Genomic DNA, 16,416 nt, shown 5'->3' with positions numbered 1-16,416 from the left:
GTATTAAATCAAAACAGAACAAAACAAAAATTTAAATGAGTGACGCTTAGTTCCTTACAGGGAGAGAGTCAGGTTAATGTGTTTCACCTGCTGGTTGAGATCGGGCTTCTCCCATTTTATATACATGGATTCCTTAAGCTTCACTTGGTACTTAGTGGCTGCAGAGTCCAGGATCTCGAAGCAATCCTGTGTGCAGGATGCCTTACAAGACTCTGAACTCTGCAGATGTTTAAAAACGTTCGAAGATCTGTCTGAAAGTAAGTGCTCGTGCACTCGTGTGGAGAAGTGTTTTGTTCTGTTTTGATTTATACGCAATATTGACAACGCAATGTAACGAAGTTTGTAAGATATCGCGCGCTTTAAATTCAACGGCGATTTCAAAATATGCAACACTGAAGATGACGGATGTACCGTCGAAACATGTCTGGAAAATTAAAGAAAGTTGTTATGTTTATACGACTATCTATATTGTTGCTGCTATCTAGACCTTTTACAAGTTCACAGCTTTTATTTCTCCATGCAAGTGGACGTATGGCAGCAAATGCGCCAAGTGTGAAAACCCGATCAAAGTCCTTCGTTGGGAAGAGTGTGCTATCTGCAGAAAATGTTACAAGGAGGTTAAGCGAAATCCTCGATCTCGAAGGCTTCGATTCAATCTAAGTAGAATTCGAATGCTCGTACAGCGAATCAATGGAAGGAGCTCGAGGTATGTGTTGAGTCATCGTTTAGCATTATCAGATGTTTTGAATTCTCTTAAAGAACATCTGTTTTCAATTTTATCGCGACAGATACGTCGGGCGGAATTCCGTCTAACTGTGAGAAGAAAGGTTAAATTCGTGCTTAGTTCACTGCGTTTATTTGACTTGCATATGCGAACACTCTCAAGGCATGTACATACTAACTTAGACATTTAACGTTCGTTTATTCAATGAAACCGAAATAATATTCATAATTACATAGTAATCATAAGGGTATACTTGATTTTTAAAAAATTGCTAAAAGGGATCAATTAGTACATAAGAACTTATTACTTTATTGGATAAAAGGGAAGATATCTGTTTATGAAGATTGCTTTTATTGAAATGTGCCAACTACAGGAACAAAAGATCTCTTGTTTTGACAGCCAATGAGGCTCTGGTTGGCACATTAATGACAATAGGTGACGTTAACGATATCTTTCCCTATTTTATCCTTGATTAATTGTGACTCCTTCAAGTCTTGTTTATGCTACCAGCAAATTATTATTGAAAAGTAATGATAATGTTTTCGAGAAATCTATACACCTTATTCCAAAATGGCCGCTGATTTATGCGGATACAAATTGGCCCTTGTTGACTCGTTTAAAGTGCCCCTGTGACCAAAAAATCAATTCAGATTTTTCTTTGGATTTCAAAACTATGTTAACAAAGCACTAATTGACCCATGTTTTAAGCCTTGATTTCAAAAAGACACCTCTTTATTTTAACTGGAATTTTCCTATTTAATGGTACACCATTACTAACATTATGTTCTTGAGAGAGCTGGATCGAGAAGAAAATGCGGTTAAAGGCTCACTAGTTTAAGAATGCAATACGTGTGTACGCTGCAAAATTAAAATGCAGCACGGGGGTTTTGGGCTTTCAGACTTTTAAACTCACGCTTTGCATATATAATAAGCTGCGTTCACATGCTGAAATTTTAAGCTAGTGAGCCTCTGACGTCACGTTTCCCTGGATCCAACCGTCTGAGTTCCAATCGGTCAGTTTTGAACGTGAGTAATGGCGGACCGTGAAATCCAAAACTTACATTCAAAGTAAGCGGCCTTTGGATAAAAATCAAAGCTCAAAATTTTGCCAGTCAGGTGTTTAGCAAACACACTTTCAGAATTTGAAGGAAAAAAGGAAGTGGTTTTTTTGATCACAGGGGCACTTTAAGATAAAATATTCTTTTGAATTTTAAGATTAAGAACGAGGCATCCAGGGCTTATTTGAATAAAAACAAAAGAATATTTAAATGGTAGCCATTTTGGAATAAGGTGTATACATTAGTAAAAGTAAAGAATGATGCGGTGGTTACCGCCATAGGGGTTTCAGGTTGTACTGGAATGAAGTTTTGTGAATTGGTTCTAATTGCGGAGGTAAAAATTGCGCTTGACCCTCTTTTGATTTAATTTATGCAAATTTTAAAATTTTAATATGTGATGTCTGGAAATATATAAACCAGGGCAGAGGGCTTGTCTTCTGTGTAATTTTTAAATTAAGAAGGGCAGTGTCGTTTCAAATTCAAGGCGAAGCAGATTTTTGTTGATATGACACTGACATGATATTTTTAACTACTTGCAGTATTTGATGTTAACACTCCATGCTCATTCATATTCACTGCAGAGAATATAATGTAGGTTTATCTTAATCTGGAGGAAATGCTCTGAATGTACAGCCGCTGATCTTAAATGCTTTTGGCACATCAATTATTCGGGATTTAAAGTAAATACATCAGTAATATTACTGTATCAGTTAGTGAACCAGTATTAAACAACTATTTTTTTTTAATTTCTTCATTTAGCTATCATATCAATAATGTCCCCATATTGAAACTTGATTTCAACAAGGGGGCGAATTAGACTACCATATGGTCAGTTTGTTTATTGCTATGGGAAGCATATATCTTTTGCGTTTAATATGGTGTTTCGAAACAAAACGGTTTAATTCTCTGATCTGCTGTGAATGGAAAATGACAAGCTATATACTGGATTTTGGCGAGGGTTCGGTATGACGTAATTTCAAGCCATTTCAATGCTTTCTTAAAAGTCAAGTCGAAAATACATATAATTTGGTAGATCAGAAGGTGTGATTTCCATCCTTTCGCTTTTTACAGTATGCTAGAAATATCCTGGAATCGATTTCGGAATAATTTGACTTAAAACAAGTATATTTCGGTCAACACATGACATCTGAAATTAGCTGTTGTTTCTGAATGAGAAACAGACATTACATGTACCTCTCCTTTAACTGCGATCGCATGCCATTAAAAGGGAACATCCACTTTCGGAAAAATCAATTCTTAGCTAACATTATTATACAAAGATGAAAGGGATCATATATATGAACTGCGGATATGAAATCAAGTGAAGCTGTGATCCTCGCAGTTCTAAACGCAATTTTAGCAATTGCGTAGAGAAGCCTGAAAAATTCAGGACTTCAACGGGGTTTGAACCCGTGACCTCGCGATACCGGTTCAACGATCTAAACAACTGAGCTATGAAGCCACTGACGTTGAGAGCTGGTCATTTGTGGGTTCTAACGTTTCCGTGAGGAATGAATCAATGATGAAATGATATATGAAATGGATCATATATTGCGGATATGAAATCAAGTGAAGCTGTGATCCTCGCAGTTATGACCAGCTTCTGTCATTTCTTTGTTTCGTTTAGGTGTTTTCAATCTCTGTAAACCACTCAAATGCGAAATAAAGTTGTTATTGTTGTTGTTATTTTTGTTGTTGAATCCGGAAAGGAAAAGTTGCGGATTCAAAAATATCCGGATAAGCGTGGGCGAGGCCTAAGAAAGGACGAGGACAACAACGGCTACGAGAACGCAACATAACAATAAGTTCAATAAGCAAAAACAATAACTTTGCACGCACTGCACTTGCGTATTGCATTTTGATACACTTCTTTGCCGTTCTCGTCTTGACAACGACGTGAAATGATCAAATTTGAGGTCCTGTGGAGGACGAAAGCACGTGACGCAGATTTTTAATTTTCTCCCAAACACTAGCAACGCGTTCGTGACAAATTTAGTTCTAGAATGTTTATCTGCACTTTTCATGCCAAACGTTTGCAATACTCACGAAATTATTACAATAATGGTAAATGATGTTTTTTAGATAGTGTTCTCGAAGCCTTATTCATCTCCCTATTTCAAAGTGGGTGCCATACAATTTGATAAATCTGAAGGCTATTCTAAGGCTTTAGTTTTGGTTATTTCGTGTTTCCATTGCGAAAAAGGGAAGTATGCATCATTTTAAACCGCTTTTCTTCCGCCACAAGCGTTCTAGTACTTAGAAGTTAACTAAAGTGGCGAAGAGTAGTTCTACAGAGTTGAAGGTAAAAATCATTATTCAAATCTAGTGAAAAAGTCATACACGTGGTTTTCAATAGAACATTATGAATAAAACTTTGATGGTGGAAGAGAATGTTTGATGGTGGAAGAGAATGTTCTTGTAATCTAATGTCCGAAAATTTGATAGTTCTAATTCTTTGAAGATTGAGTCTGAGTGATTGATTTAGGAATTATTTTGACTTCACGCTTTGCAAAGAGACACGACTACGAAGATTGGATTTGTACATGCACAATAATACAATAATAACTATAAGGATAAACTAAACAGTAGTACAGAGTTCTTAAACAAAATTTAGAAAAAACAACTATACCTGAAATTAAATGCTGTAGCCACAGAGATTTTGTAAGCCAATTGAGGAATTCAGTGTTTCCAAGAAAGATGTTAGTCAAGCACATCCCCAAGAAAGGCCATTCTGCAATCTGTTCAATTCTCTAATCATTTTTGCAGATTTGCATTAAAGTATGATGTCTTTCATTTTCTCTCGAGGCTTAAATAGAATAAATAATTAGTTTTCCACAAGTTTTTAGTGGAAGTTTTGTAGCATCGTCATATCAGCAATTGCAAATAAAATCAGGTCTGGTAGTTTGAATACATCACTGAAGTCATAAACATTAAATAAGAAAAGTGAGGGAAGCAGAATGGATCCACTCGGAGTGCGGGTGCGTATATTAATGGCCGTTAAACCAAACAAATTACGACAACGTAATGGATCCCTTAGTATTCACGTTTATGAGGCAGAATTTGTTTTTTATCCACCGTAACAAAGGGCTGAGTATATAAATAAAGACCCACCTGTGTCATGTTCACTGCCATTAAGCACAAAATGACTTTTTGTACGGGTCAATCAGTGGTAAAGAATTAGTAAATATATACTAATATATACTGTGACGTAACGTAATTTATTTAAGCTACTTACAAGACGGTTATAGATAATTACTTTCTAGAGCAACTTTGAGAATCCAGGGGACATTTAGAGCAGTCTGTATGTCATAAAAAGTGATCGACCACCAGCTTTTAAAGCTGGTATCACGCAATAAATTTTTGTTTCATTAGAAAAATATTACAACAAAAAAACAACAGTATTACTTTGGCTGGGTTAAGTCTGACATGGGACAAATTTATGCCATTTAAATACGTCTATTTTGTGCGGTCAATTCTGGGTTTAAAAATTGAGTTGAAGTTAGACTAAGGGTTCAAGAAAAGAAGTGAAGGGTTTGACGTCAACAGCAGAAAATTGTCTTTGTTAGACTCACAATGACATGCGGTCTCTTTGGTGTTGGTTTGGCTACGTACCTGCAGCATTTGTGGTCAGTGCATTGAACTTCTCATGCTTTCTTTCGTATTTTTCAAGGTGCGCCCACTTTCAAAGACGACCTTCCTTGTTCTGGTAATCAAGAATGGCAGACAAGAAGATGAACGTTTTTGAGCAACATATACAACAACTTAGCGTTGCCAGAAAAGAGGGAAACAGAAACGGGGAGGGCATTGCATATTTGAAATTAGGCGATTATTATTATGGCTTGGCTTATTTTGAACAGGCCAAGAGGGATTACACAGAAGCATTAAGGATTTTTAAGGAAATAGGTTTCAGTGCTGGAGAGGAAAAAGTCTGTGGCAATCTCGGCACCGCTTATAACAGGCTGGGCAATTTTAAAAACGCGAAAAAGTATGTCAATCAACAACTAAGCATTGCAAAAGAAGTAGGGCATCGGGACGAGCAGGCAAGAGCATATGGCACTCTCGGCAACGCTTATAACAGACTGGGAAATCTTACGCGAGCCATAGAGTGTCACGAACAACATCTTAGCATTGCAAAAGAAATAGGGGATAGGGCCAGGGAGGGTAGGGTCAATGGTAACCTCGGCAACGCTTATTACAGTCTGGGCAATTTTAAGCGAGCCATAAAGTATCATGAACAACATCTTAGCATTGCAAAAGACGTAGGGGATAGGGCCGGGGAGGGCACGGCCTATGGTAATCTCGGGAGTGCTTATAACAGTCTGAACAATTTTAAGCGAGCCATAGAGTATCACGAACAACATCTTAGCATTGCAAAAGAAGCAGGGGATAGGGCCGGGGAGGGTGGAGTCTATGGTAATCTCGGCATCACTTATTGCTGTCTGGGCAATTTTAAGCGAGCCATAGAGTATCACGAAAGAGATCTTAGCATTGCAAAAGAAGTAGGGGATATGGCCGGGGAGGGCAAGACCAATGGTAATCTCGGCAATTCTTATTGCAGTCTGGGCAATTTTAAGCGAGCCATAAAGTATCATGAACAACATCTTAGCATTGCAAAAGAAGTAGGGGATAGGGCCGGGGAGGGACGGGCCAATGGTAATCTCGGCAACGCTTATCACGGTCTGGGCAATTTTAAGCGAGCCATAGAGTATCACGAAAAACATCTTAGCATTGCAAGAAAAGTAGGCAGTAGGGCCGGGGAGTGAGGGGCCAATGGTAAACTCGGCAACGCTTATCACAGGCTTGGCAATTTTACGCGAGCCATAGAGTATCACGAACAACATCTTAGCATTGCAAAAGAAGTAGGGGATAGGGCCGGGGAGGGAGGGGCCAATGGTAATCTCGGCAACGCTTATCACAGTCTGGGCAATTTTAAGCGAGCCATAGAGTATCTCGAAAAACATCTTAGCATTGCAAAAGAAGTAGGGGATAGGGCCGGGGAGGGAGGGGTCAATGGTAATCTCGGCAACGCTTATCTCAGTCTGGGCAATTTTAAGCGAGCCATAGAGTATCACGAACAACATCTTAGCATTGCAAAAGAAGTAGGGGATAGGACCGAGGAGGGAAGGGCCAATGGTAATCTCGGCGTCGCTTATGACGGTCTGGGCAATTTTAAGCGAGCCGTTGAGTATCACGAAAAACATCTTAGCATTGCAAAAGAAGTAGAGGATAGGGCCGCGGAGGGTAATGCCAATTGTAATCTCGGCTGTGTTTATCTCGATCTGGGCAATTTCAAACGAGCCATAGAGTATCACGAAAAAAATCTTAGCATTGCAAAGGAAGTAGGGTATAGAGCCGGAGAGGGTAGTGTCTATGGTAATCTCGGCAACGCTTATTACAGTCTGGGGAATTTCAAACGAGCCATAGAGTATCACGAAAAACATCTTAGCATTGCAAAAGAAGTAGGGGATAGGGCCGGGGAGGGCAAAGCCAATGGTGATCTCGGCAACGCTTATGCCAGTCTCGGCAATTTTAAGCGAGCCATAGAGTATCACGAAAGACATCTTAGCATTGCAAAAGAAGTAGGGGATAGGGCTGGGGAGGGAGGGGCCAATGGTAATCTTGGCAAGGCTTATCACAGTTTGGGCAATTTTAAGCGAGGCATAGAGTATCACGAAAAACATCTTAGCATTGCAAAAGAAGTAGAGGATAGGGCCGGGGAAGGCAATGCCAATAGTAATCTCGGCTGTGTTTATCTCGATCTGGGCAATTTCAAACGAGCCATAGAGTATCACGAAAAAGATCTTAGCATTGCAAAAGAAGTAGGGGATAGAGCCAGAGAGGGTAGAGTCTATGGTAATCTCGGCAACGCTTATTACAGTCTGGGCAATTTCAAACGAGCCATAGAGTACCACGAAAAAGATCTTAGCATTGCAAAAGAAGTAGGGGATAGGGCTGGGGAGGGAGGGGCCAGTGGTAATGTCGGCAACGCTTATCACAGTCTGGGCAATCTTAAGCGAGCCATAGAGTACCACGAACAACATCTTAGTATTGCGAAAGAAGTAGGGGATAGGGTCGGGGAGGGCAAAGCCAATGGTAATCTTGGGTATGCTTATGGCATGAGGGGTGACCTTGAAAACGCTCTTCCCTTTAACAAACAATATCTTACTATTTCCTCGGAAACGGAAGATCCAGTAGGGCAGGGAAAGGCTTGCTTTTCGCTTGGTCTTTTTCATGAATTTTCAGGCTCGTTGTGCAAAGCCCTTAATTTTTATCGTCTAAGCATAAAACATTTCGATGAAACAAGGCATCTTCTTCAGTTAGAAGACGCATGGAAAATAAGCTTTCGTGATACAAATCAGTGGGCGTACACAGCTCTGTGGACAGCACTTTTAAAGAATAGAGAGGTTGATGAGGCTTTGTTTGCTGCTGAACATGGACGTGCACAGGCTTTGACAGACATTTTGAAGATGCAATTTGGCGTTGATGAAGAACCTTCCTCGGCAGTTGAGACAAAGGAAACTATCTTCGCTGTTATGAAATATTTACCTTCACAAATAGTTTTCATAGCCCTTGCAGGGAACACTATCAGTTTCTGGCTTCTGAGAAGAGGAAGCGGAATAAACTATAGGGAAAAGGAAATCGACAATGGAAGTGCTGACTCACTAATAAAGACCACTTTGAGACAGATTGGCGCGGGGGCTGTTGTCCGATGCGAGAATCGCTCGGTACACAGACACCGCAGCGATTCCTCTTGCAGTGGAGAAGCTGTTGAGGAATCTTTTCAGTCTTTCAGCGTGACCGACAACCCCTTGCAGTCCTTGTATGATTTCTTAATCAGTCCCATTGCAGACTTGCTCCAGGGTGATGACTTGATCTTTGTTCCGGATGGACCATTTTGCTTGGCTCCTTATTCTGCATTGAGTGACTCTGTCAGGATCCGTACTTTTCCCTCGCTAACCGCCTTAAAATTGATCTCAAGTGCACTTGACGACTTCAATAGTAAGAGTGAAGCGCTACTTGTGGGCGATCCGTTCGTGAAGGAAATAACTTGGGGCACCGGTAGACCCATTTATAAACAGTTGCCATGCGCGAAAAAAGAGGTGGAGATGATTGGAGAACTTCTGAAGACCACGCCTCTCACTGGCGAAAATGCAACGAAAACTGAGGTGCTGAAGAGAATGAAGTCGGTTGCTTTAATCCACATTGCTGCTCATGGAGATGACGAATATGGAGAAATTCTTTTGGCCCCAAGTCCCGACTGCACATCACAGATCCTCAAAGAGGAAGATTACATGTTAACGATGAGCGATGTTCATGCAGTTCGTCTTCAGGCAAGGTTGGTTGTGCTGAGTTGCTGTCATAGTGGTCAGGGAGAGGTAAAATCTGAGGGTGTGGTAGGAATAGCCAGAGCTTTCCTGTGTGCTGGTGCCCGGTCTGTTTTGGTGTCACTCTGGGCAATTGATGATGAGGCGACCTTGCTGTTCATGAAGAGTTTTTACCAACACTTGGCAAATAGAAAAAGTGCAAGTTTAGCTCTTCACCATGCAATGAAATCTCTTCGGGAGACAAGGGAGTATTCCGCTATTAAATACTGGGCGCCATTTGTTCTAATTGGCGATGATGTCTCGTTTGAATTTGGGCTACAACAACTCGAAAAAGAATGGTAAGTGCTGTTCGAATATGATTTTAATTACTAAAAAGAAATACAATGTACAGGTTTCGTGTCGGAAAGTTGTCGAGAGAAAAAGGTAAGTTCTACCCTGGGTACCAGAGGTTTTTTCTTGCTCGCGGCAGACGAGCGGGTCACAATAGAGACATGACTGACACCGGAAAAAGCGCAAGAAAAACCTCTGGCACCCAGGGCAGGTAAGTTCCTCATGGAGAAAAGTTTTCAAATCGGTCGTCAATGTAGTTCTTTTACGAACTGCTTTGGCTAAGGACTAAAATAAATATTAATTGCATTCACCGGCTTGTCTTTTACATACCGGATCCGAAATAATTAATGTTCATGAAACAAAAGAACAAAGCCAACATAATAATGCCCAATTAGCAAGGCTAATCGGAATAACAATGCTTTTTTTGTCCTCTGCCATTTTAGTCCGGTATATGAAAGTCTACCCCATTCACCGGGTCGGGTACTTTGTTTTCTGTACGTAACTGTTTGAACAGTGCAATGGACTGTAAATAAATCACTAATAGGCCTTTTGCAACAAACGATCACATGGTACAAAATCCGCCATGCTGAAGGGCAGGCTTATTATTATTCTTGCACTGGGACATTAAAACAAAGAGACCTGAACCAGCTTGACTTGCCTTTGTTTTAATGTCCCAGTGCGGGAATAATAATGAGCTTGCCCTCCAGCATGGCGGATTTTGTACCATGTGATCGTTTGTTGCGAAAGGCCTATTGCCGGTTACCGCAGTAAATTGAAATTTGATAGGGAGCTTAAGCACGTGCTTTTTTGAGGCGCGAACGGCAACCGTGAGAGAACATTTCGTGCCTGGACATTGGTGTCTCCCAGATTTTTATGCTAATAATAAAGATACTTAAAAATGTAAATGTGGTTGTGTGAAGATGAGGTAAAAGGGAAAACTGTTCACTTCTGGTTGCTGTCCGTGTCCTAAAAAAGCGCATGCTTAAGCTCCCTATTGAGGGCTTATAGAGTACATCATGTCACAGTTATACTTGGTTGAATATGAATTGTTGCTATGAAGTAATCTTATCTATGTAAAATCATGGATGAAACGAATTGTCTTAAAGTGATACTATGATCAAAAAATCATTTCCTTTTTTTCTTCAGATTTTTAAAGCTTGTTCGCTTAATGCTTGACTGGCAAAATTTTGAGTTTTGAGTTTTATCCAAAGGCTGTTTATTTTAAGTGTAAATTTTGGATTTCACGGTCCGCCAGTACTCCCGTTCAAAACTGACCGATTGGACCTCAGAGGGTTGGATCTAGGGAAAATGACGTCATTTACTCACTGGCTTAAAATTTCAGCGTGTAAACGCAACTTATTATATATGCAAGACACGAGTTTGAAAATGTGAAAGCCCGAAACTCCTGAGCTGCATACACAAGCATTGCGTTCTTAAACTAGTGAGTCTTTGATGTCATTTTCTCCTCGACCCAGCTCTCTCAAGATTTAAAATCAGTAATGGCGGACCAATAAATAAGAAAATTCCAGTTAAAATAAACAGGTGTCTCTTTAAAATCAGAACCTAAAACTTGGTTACTTAGTGTTTAGTTAACATAGTTTTGAAATCCAAAGAAAAAGAATTGTTTTTTGGTCGTAGTAGCACTTTAATAATCATTTATCAATCAGAATGAAATTCCTAATCCTAGTCCTTTTCTTTCTCTTTTCTTTCTTCCTTTTTTTTTCAGAAATGGCGTCCAAAACTTGAGATAACTACTTCTTGGACTGTAATGCGTCAATATGTCATTTTCCTTACTTCAACTAAATGAGTTATTGTAAGCCTTCAAGCATTTAACCTCATCATAAGCGGTAAAGGAATATGGTGAACGTTCCATTTAAGGCCGATACAGATTTTCCAGGAAAAACCGTTTTTCATTCATACTGGGAACGTTAAATGTCAATGCTGTCATATGTCATGATCATCCTTTTTTTTTCCAAAAAAAGCAAAAACTTAGGACAAAGTTGCCAGGTCTTCTCATTAGTCTTTCTTTGAAAAAAGGTGCGAAAGAGGGTCCATAGGCAAAGAAATGGCAAGTTTTTCTGAAGAATCTAAAATGTAGATTTCCTGAGATTTTTAAGAAGGCCAACCCAAAACAAAACAAATGGCCGACTACTGGGGCAAATTTCTAAAAGCTAACAAATTAAGAAAGTAGAAATTACCTGATGTCCTAATTAATATACATAGTGGTTTTTAAGACTCGAGCTTTTCTATTCAAGAAATTGCTAGAAAAAGGTTCCAGAATCAAACAAATAGGAAGTTTCTCAGAAACGCGGATTTTCTAAGATATTGCCACAGAGGTCCAAGGAAGAATATTTTTAAAAGTAGGCGATTTCTGAGGCAGATTTGTAGAATGTAAAGAACTAGGAAACGAACTTCAGGATTTGAGCTATCCCTTTGGGCAATTTCTTAGAGAAACTTCAAGAAGGTTAAAAACTAGGAAATAAGAGTGATGTTTGATCCTAATATTTAGCATGCATTGAAAGTTTAAACTATTTAACAAATCGAAAGTGGTTCAGCGTTGTCTGTATTCTTATCTTATGGACTCACGAAGCGTAGCCGAGTGAGTCTTCAACAAATTTTGACCACTGTGATGACGAATATCGTTGTCGATGAGAGTACAGACAACGCTGAACCACTTTCTATTTTCTGTTTTTTAATACAATATTCAACGCCAAAGAAAGTATTTCAGAGCGTGACCAAAATCATAACTCAAAGAAAGAGCAATGCGTTGTCTATAACTTTCTCGCAATATGATTGGTGTATTTCCCAAAATGGGCGTTCGTGATTGGCTATTACATTGCGTGACAAAATGGCGCGAGCAAGACGCGTACAGCGTTGTCTGGACTCTTATCGACAACGGCATTTTAGCCAATCAGATTGTCAGATTACAAGCAATTGTGGTAAAAAGAAATATTTCCTCTTTTAGTTGTTGGGAGATTACGATCAATGCATAGATTTATTGGTTCATACCAAGTAGTAAACCCCTTAATCCAAACGGTCGATGTTATAGTAATGAACAATCTTAGGCATATACAAGACTCATATAGTCATAGTCTCTTTGTTTTATAAATAAACATATGAAACCTCAAATGTGGTTTACAAAAGAAAGCTCTGAGTGACCAGTGCTTTACTTACACAGACTTTCGAGGAGAAGAATTAAGTTACAGTCCATTTTATTCTCCGTCGATACAATCGTCGCAAATGGCACCTTGAGCGCAGATTGGCTACCGTAATTACAGAGGAGAGTATTATAGAGTGTTTTCACTCACGTGATCAGTGACCTTGTTTTTCCACCGAAACAAAAGAAAACGTTTGATTGATAATAGAGCTCAATTCTCGGAGGATTAGTTGGGTACACCAACATGGCCGCCATTCTATTGTTTAGGTACACCAACATGGCCGCCGTGACGTCACGTGAAAACATTCTATATTGACTCGCTTTTGAAACAAGCAGTCAACAGTTTTTCTACCACTTCATGATTTCCTTTGGAGAATGGACTATGGGCGCTTTTCATTTGATGAAAATGACTCGACATGCAATTGCGTCACTGAGCTGTAGCTATCTAGCCATCTGGGAGCTGGTCACTGGGGAATTCGTATTATATCCCATAATTCACCTGCCTAAGACTGTCCCTTCACACGTCACAAATCAACTAGTTTTCCATTCTTCCCATAGCTTGCGTCGCTGGTGGGATGAGTTTATCGCAGGATTGGAGGATTCCATCAATAACTACAAATTCATTGATTCTGTCCACTTCTGTAAATATCTTTTGTTTTCAGTGTCTTTACACTCCTGGTGTCTTTCAATAATTGGTTATTTCTTTTAAAACACGGAAATGATTGACTGGTTTTCGTGTACTAAATTCTAATTCTGCATTTGCCTTTGATTTTTATTCTTTGTACCAGTAATTGTCATATTTTCAGTCAAAATTGAACCAGGAAACATGTTACACCTAGTTTTCGTTTGTCCGGAAAATCAAAGACGATCGGGGATTTCGCAGTTTTCCGACCGTCCCAGATTTTGCCGACTAATGAAAACCATAAATCGTAGACTTCCCCGATAATCTGGGATGGTCGGGGACGAAACGGGAAAATTGGAAGCGTTTCTATTTTCCCGACGTGTCGCAGATTTTTGCAATCGTCGGTGATCATTCCCGACATATGAAAACTCAAATTTGTACTGTCGGAGACGTCAACGATGGCTTCAGCTCGATACCAATCTTCTAAAGCCTAGTTTTCATATGTCGGGAAAATCCCAGACGATCGCGGATTTCTCAGTTTCGCGACCGTCCAAGACGTTGCCGACTAATGAAAACCATAAATCGTAGACATCCCCGATAATCTGCGATGGTCGGGGACGAATCGGGAAAATAGATTATTGCAATCGTCGGTGATCATTCCCGACATTTGAAAACTCAAATTTGTACTATCGGAGATGTCGGCGATGGTTTTAGCTCGTTCCCAACCTTTAAATTCCAAGGCTCCAGTCTCTCTCTCCCTTGCAAATAAAAATGGTGTCAGCTGAACAAGACGATTACCTCAAATCAGCGAGAGATTATCTCTCGCTGTTGAAGCAGTGAAGGGAATTGATAATTGTTTCATGGATATCGTCAAGGAGTTTCCTTGTATTTACAACCGTGCCTGTGCAGATTTTAAAGATCGGAATATAAAGGCCAATGCCTGGCGAAAGATTTCAGAGTTACTTGACCTGGAAGAATCCAAGTGTAAGCAGAGATGCGAAAGCATTAGGACAACAGCAGCTGGAAAAAGTGGCGTTGGTAGAGATGACATTCAGTTAGAGGCGAAATATGAACACCTGAGGTGGCTTGCAACCTTCATTAAAACAAGACCTACTTCTAGCAATGTGCCCGTACATGACGTAAGTGAAGAGCAGTCTAAGTCAGACGATGGGGAATCCGAAGCTTTAGAGGATGAGGACAAGTTTCAGTCAGAAGAAACCTCTCCGTCAAGGTAAATGCTGTCTATTTAATTTTTTTTGTGTGTTACAGAATTCTGGAGATCATGACCTTTTTAATATAAATTACTTTGGGAGGGAGAATGAGGACAGTGATAGCAATAAAAATTTATTTTTATTACTATTACTGTTGTCACTATTATTATTATTATTATTATTATTAATAGCAAATATTTCAAGGGGATCTGTATTATTATTGTTACTATTGGATGTGGTAATTTTTCTATAATCAACGTTACTATTACTTTTCCATACATTTTAACGCAAATTGATGATATCTGTACCCTTATTTATCATTAATTATTATTATTTTTTTTATAGTGAGCACAGAGATTCAACTGGGGATGAAGCCAAGAAACTAAGTCAAAAAAAATTGAAGACATTACCTAAAAAGCGATCTTGGTCTCCTGCTCAGAGTGCCTTAGACCCAAACTTGGAACTATGCAAAGTGATGCATAGTTTTCAAAAGTCGTTAGATGCTACCTGCAAAGCACCTACAAAGATGGACAACAAATTGTCTCCTGATGCTCATTATTTCTTAAGTTTGGCTGAAAGGATGTCCTGTCTTGACAACAAAACAAAAGCATATGTGAGACACTCAATTGAGAAGTTGTTTTTTGATATTGAGTCAGGCACATATCCTACTATGATTCCAGCACCTCAGTACTATGCACCATCCTATTTTAATAGTAGTCAATTCCATGTGGTACAACCAAGGGAGAGTTTCTCGCAAGACCTAGCCTCTAATAATATTATTAATTGAGTGAATTTCCTTTATTAATGTTTACGGTATGTTGTTGTTTTAAGTATCAAACAAAAAGAACCAATGCAATTTACTTCAACAAACTGTGACTTTATTACGTAAAACAAGCTATGATAAGTGAATCAATAATTTGTTATCTTTATACCGCCTATTGTTTACTGCCTATGTTTCGAAGGGCATAATCCTTTTCATATTTACATAATTTCTGTTAATCTCTGTGGTAAATGATTTATGATAATAAGTTCTAATATCAACAAGATATATTTGGTTACAGGAAAGCTACCAAATTACAAATGATTGGACTCTTAAGTTCCTAATTTGAAAATGCTTTTTAGATTGCATGAGATCTGCATTTTGGTTCTTGTTTTAGAAGAGCTTAACTTTGTGATATTCAAGTCAAAAGTAAATTGTAGTTTTGTGTTTCAACAATTGTTTGCACTTATTAAATCCTTGTTTCAAAATGTCTCTAGTATCTCCATGCATGAATTATAGAGCTGTCAAAGAAAGTTAGTTAATTTGTTGACTCTGATAAAATGCTTCTGCATAACTATTTCCACAGTTTCGCACATGTGCCATATGCCAAGGTACAGAACCTTCCTTGCTATTAAAATAGCTTTCAAATTTTTCTCTGACATCCTTAGCATTCATACTGTGCCTATTGACTCTTGCTTGGATAGAACGGATCCCTCCTCCCAGCTGTGGGGCTTCTGCTCTCCAGTCACCTTCAATAATTGCTCCAGTGTTGTCTTTTGAATCAACAAAACCTTGAGGGGCATAATAGGCATTATCAGTCAACATTAGGTAGTTGTGCAAACATAAACAAGCCTTGATGATATTGTCCACATGTTCTGGTTTTGCTTTAATTGCCCTACGAAAAATTCTCCATCTGACAGTGTATATGCCGAATGCATTTTCAATAATTCTTCTACATCTGCTTAAGCGATAGTTGAACACTTGGCGTGATTCTGTAAGTCCTCGACCAGGGTATGGTTTCATTAAGTACGGTTTAAGACCAAATATGTCGTCGCCCACTATGACATTGGGTAAAAGATGCCCATCAACTTCACTTTGCTCAGGAATGTCAAAAAGGCCATCAGCAAAGCCTTTTCCGATGTTAGACTCATTGTCTTCACCATAGCTGCCTACGTCTACCATTGTGAAAGAGGTAATTCGCATCACTTATTGCTAATAGAACAATACTG

General features: G+C 39.2%; 1 protein-coding gene across 2 annotated transcripts in view; it reads left to right on the top strand.

Moving 5' to 3' along the window:
• The window catches only part of LOC138024371 (tetratricopeptide repeat protein 28-like), a 153,223-nt gene extending 140,645 nt beyond the window's left edge, over positions 1-12,578 (top strand). For both annotated transcript variants that reach the window (XM_068871555.1, XM_068871556.1), the window contains one exon: positions 11,164-12,578. In XM_068871555.1, the coding sequence (XP_068727656.1) occupies positions 11,164-11,183 (20 nt within the window). In that variant the 3' untranslated portion in view covers positions 11,184-12,578. The remainder of the gene's footprint in view (positions 1-11,163) is intronic.
• Positions 12,579-16,416: the final 3,838 nt, after the last annotated feature.

This window comes from Montipora capricornis, chromosome 11 (genome assembly GCF_036669925.1).
Source record: "Montipora capricornis isolate CH-2021 chromosome 11, ASM3666992v2, whole genome shotgun sequence".
In the NCBI taxonomy this organism is placed as follows: domain Eukaryota; kingdom Metazoa; phylum Cnidaria; class Anthozoa; order Scleractinia; family Acroporidae; genus Montipora; species Montipora capricornis.
Note: the sequence above shows the minus strand (reverse complement) of the source record. Positions and strands in the feature narration are given on the sequence as shown.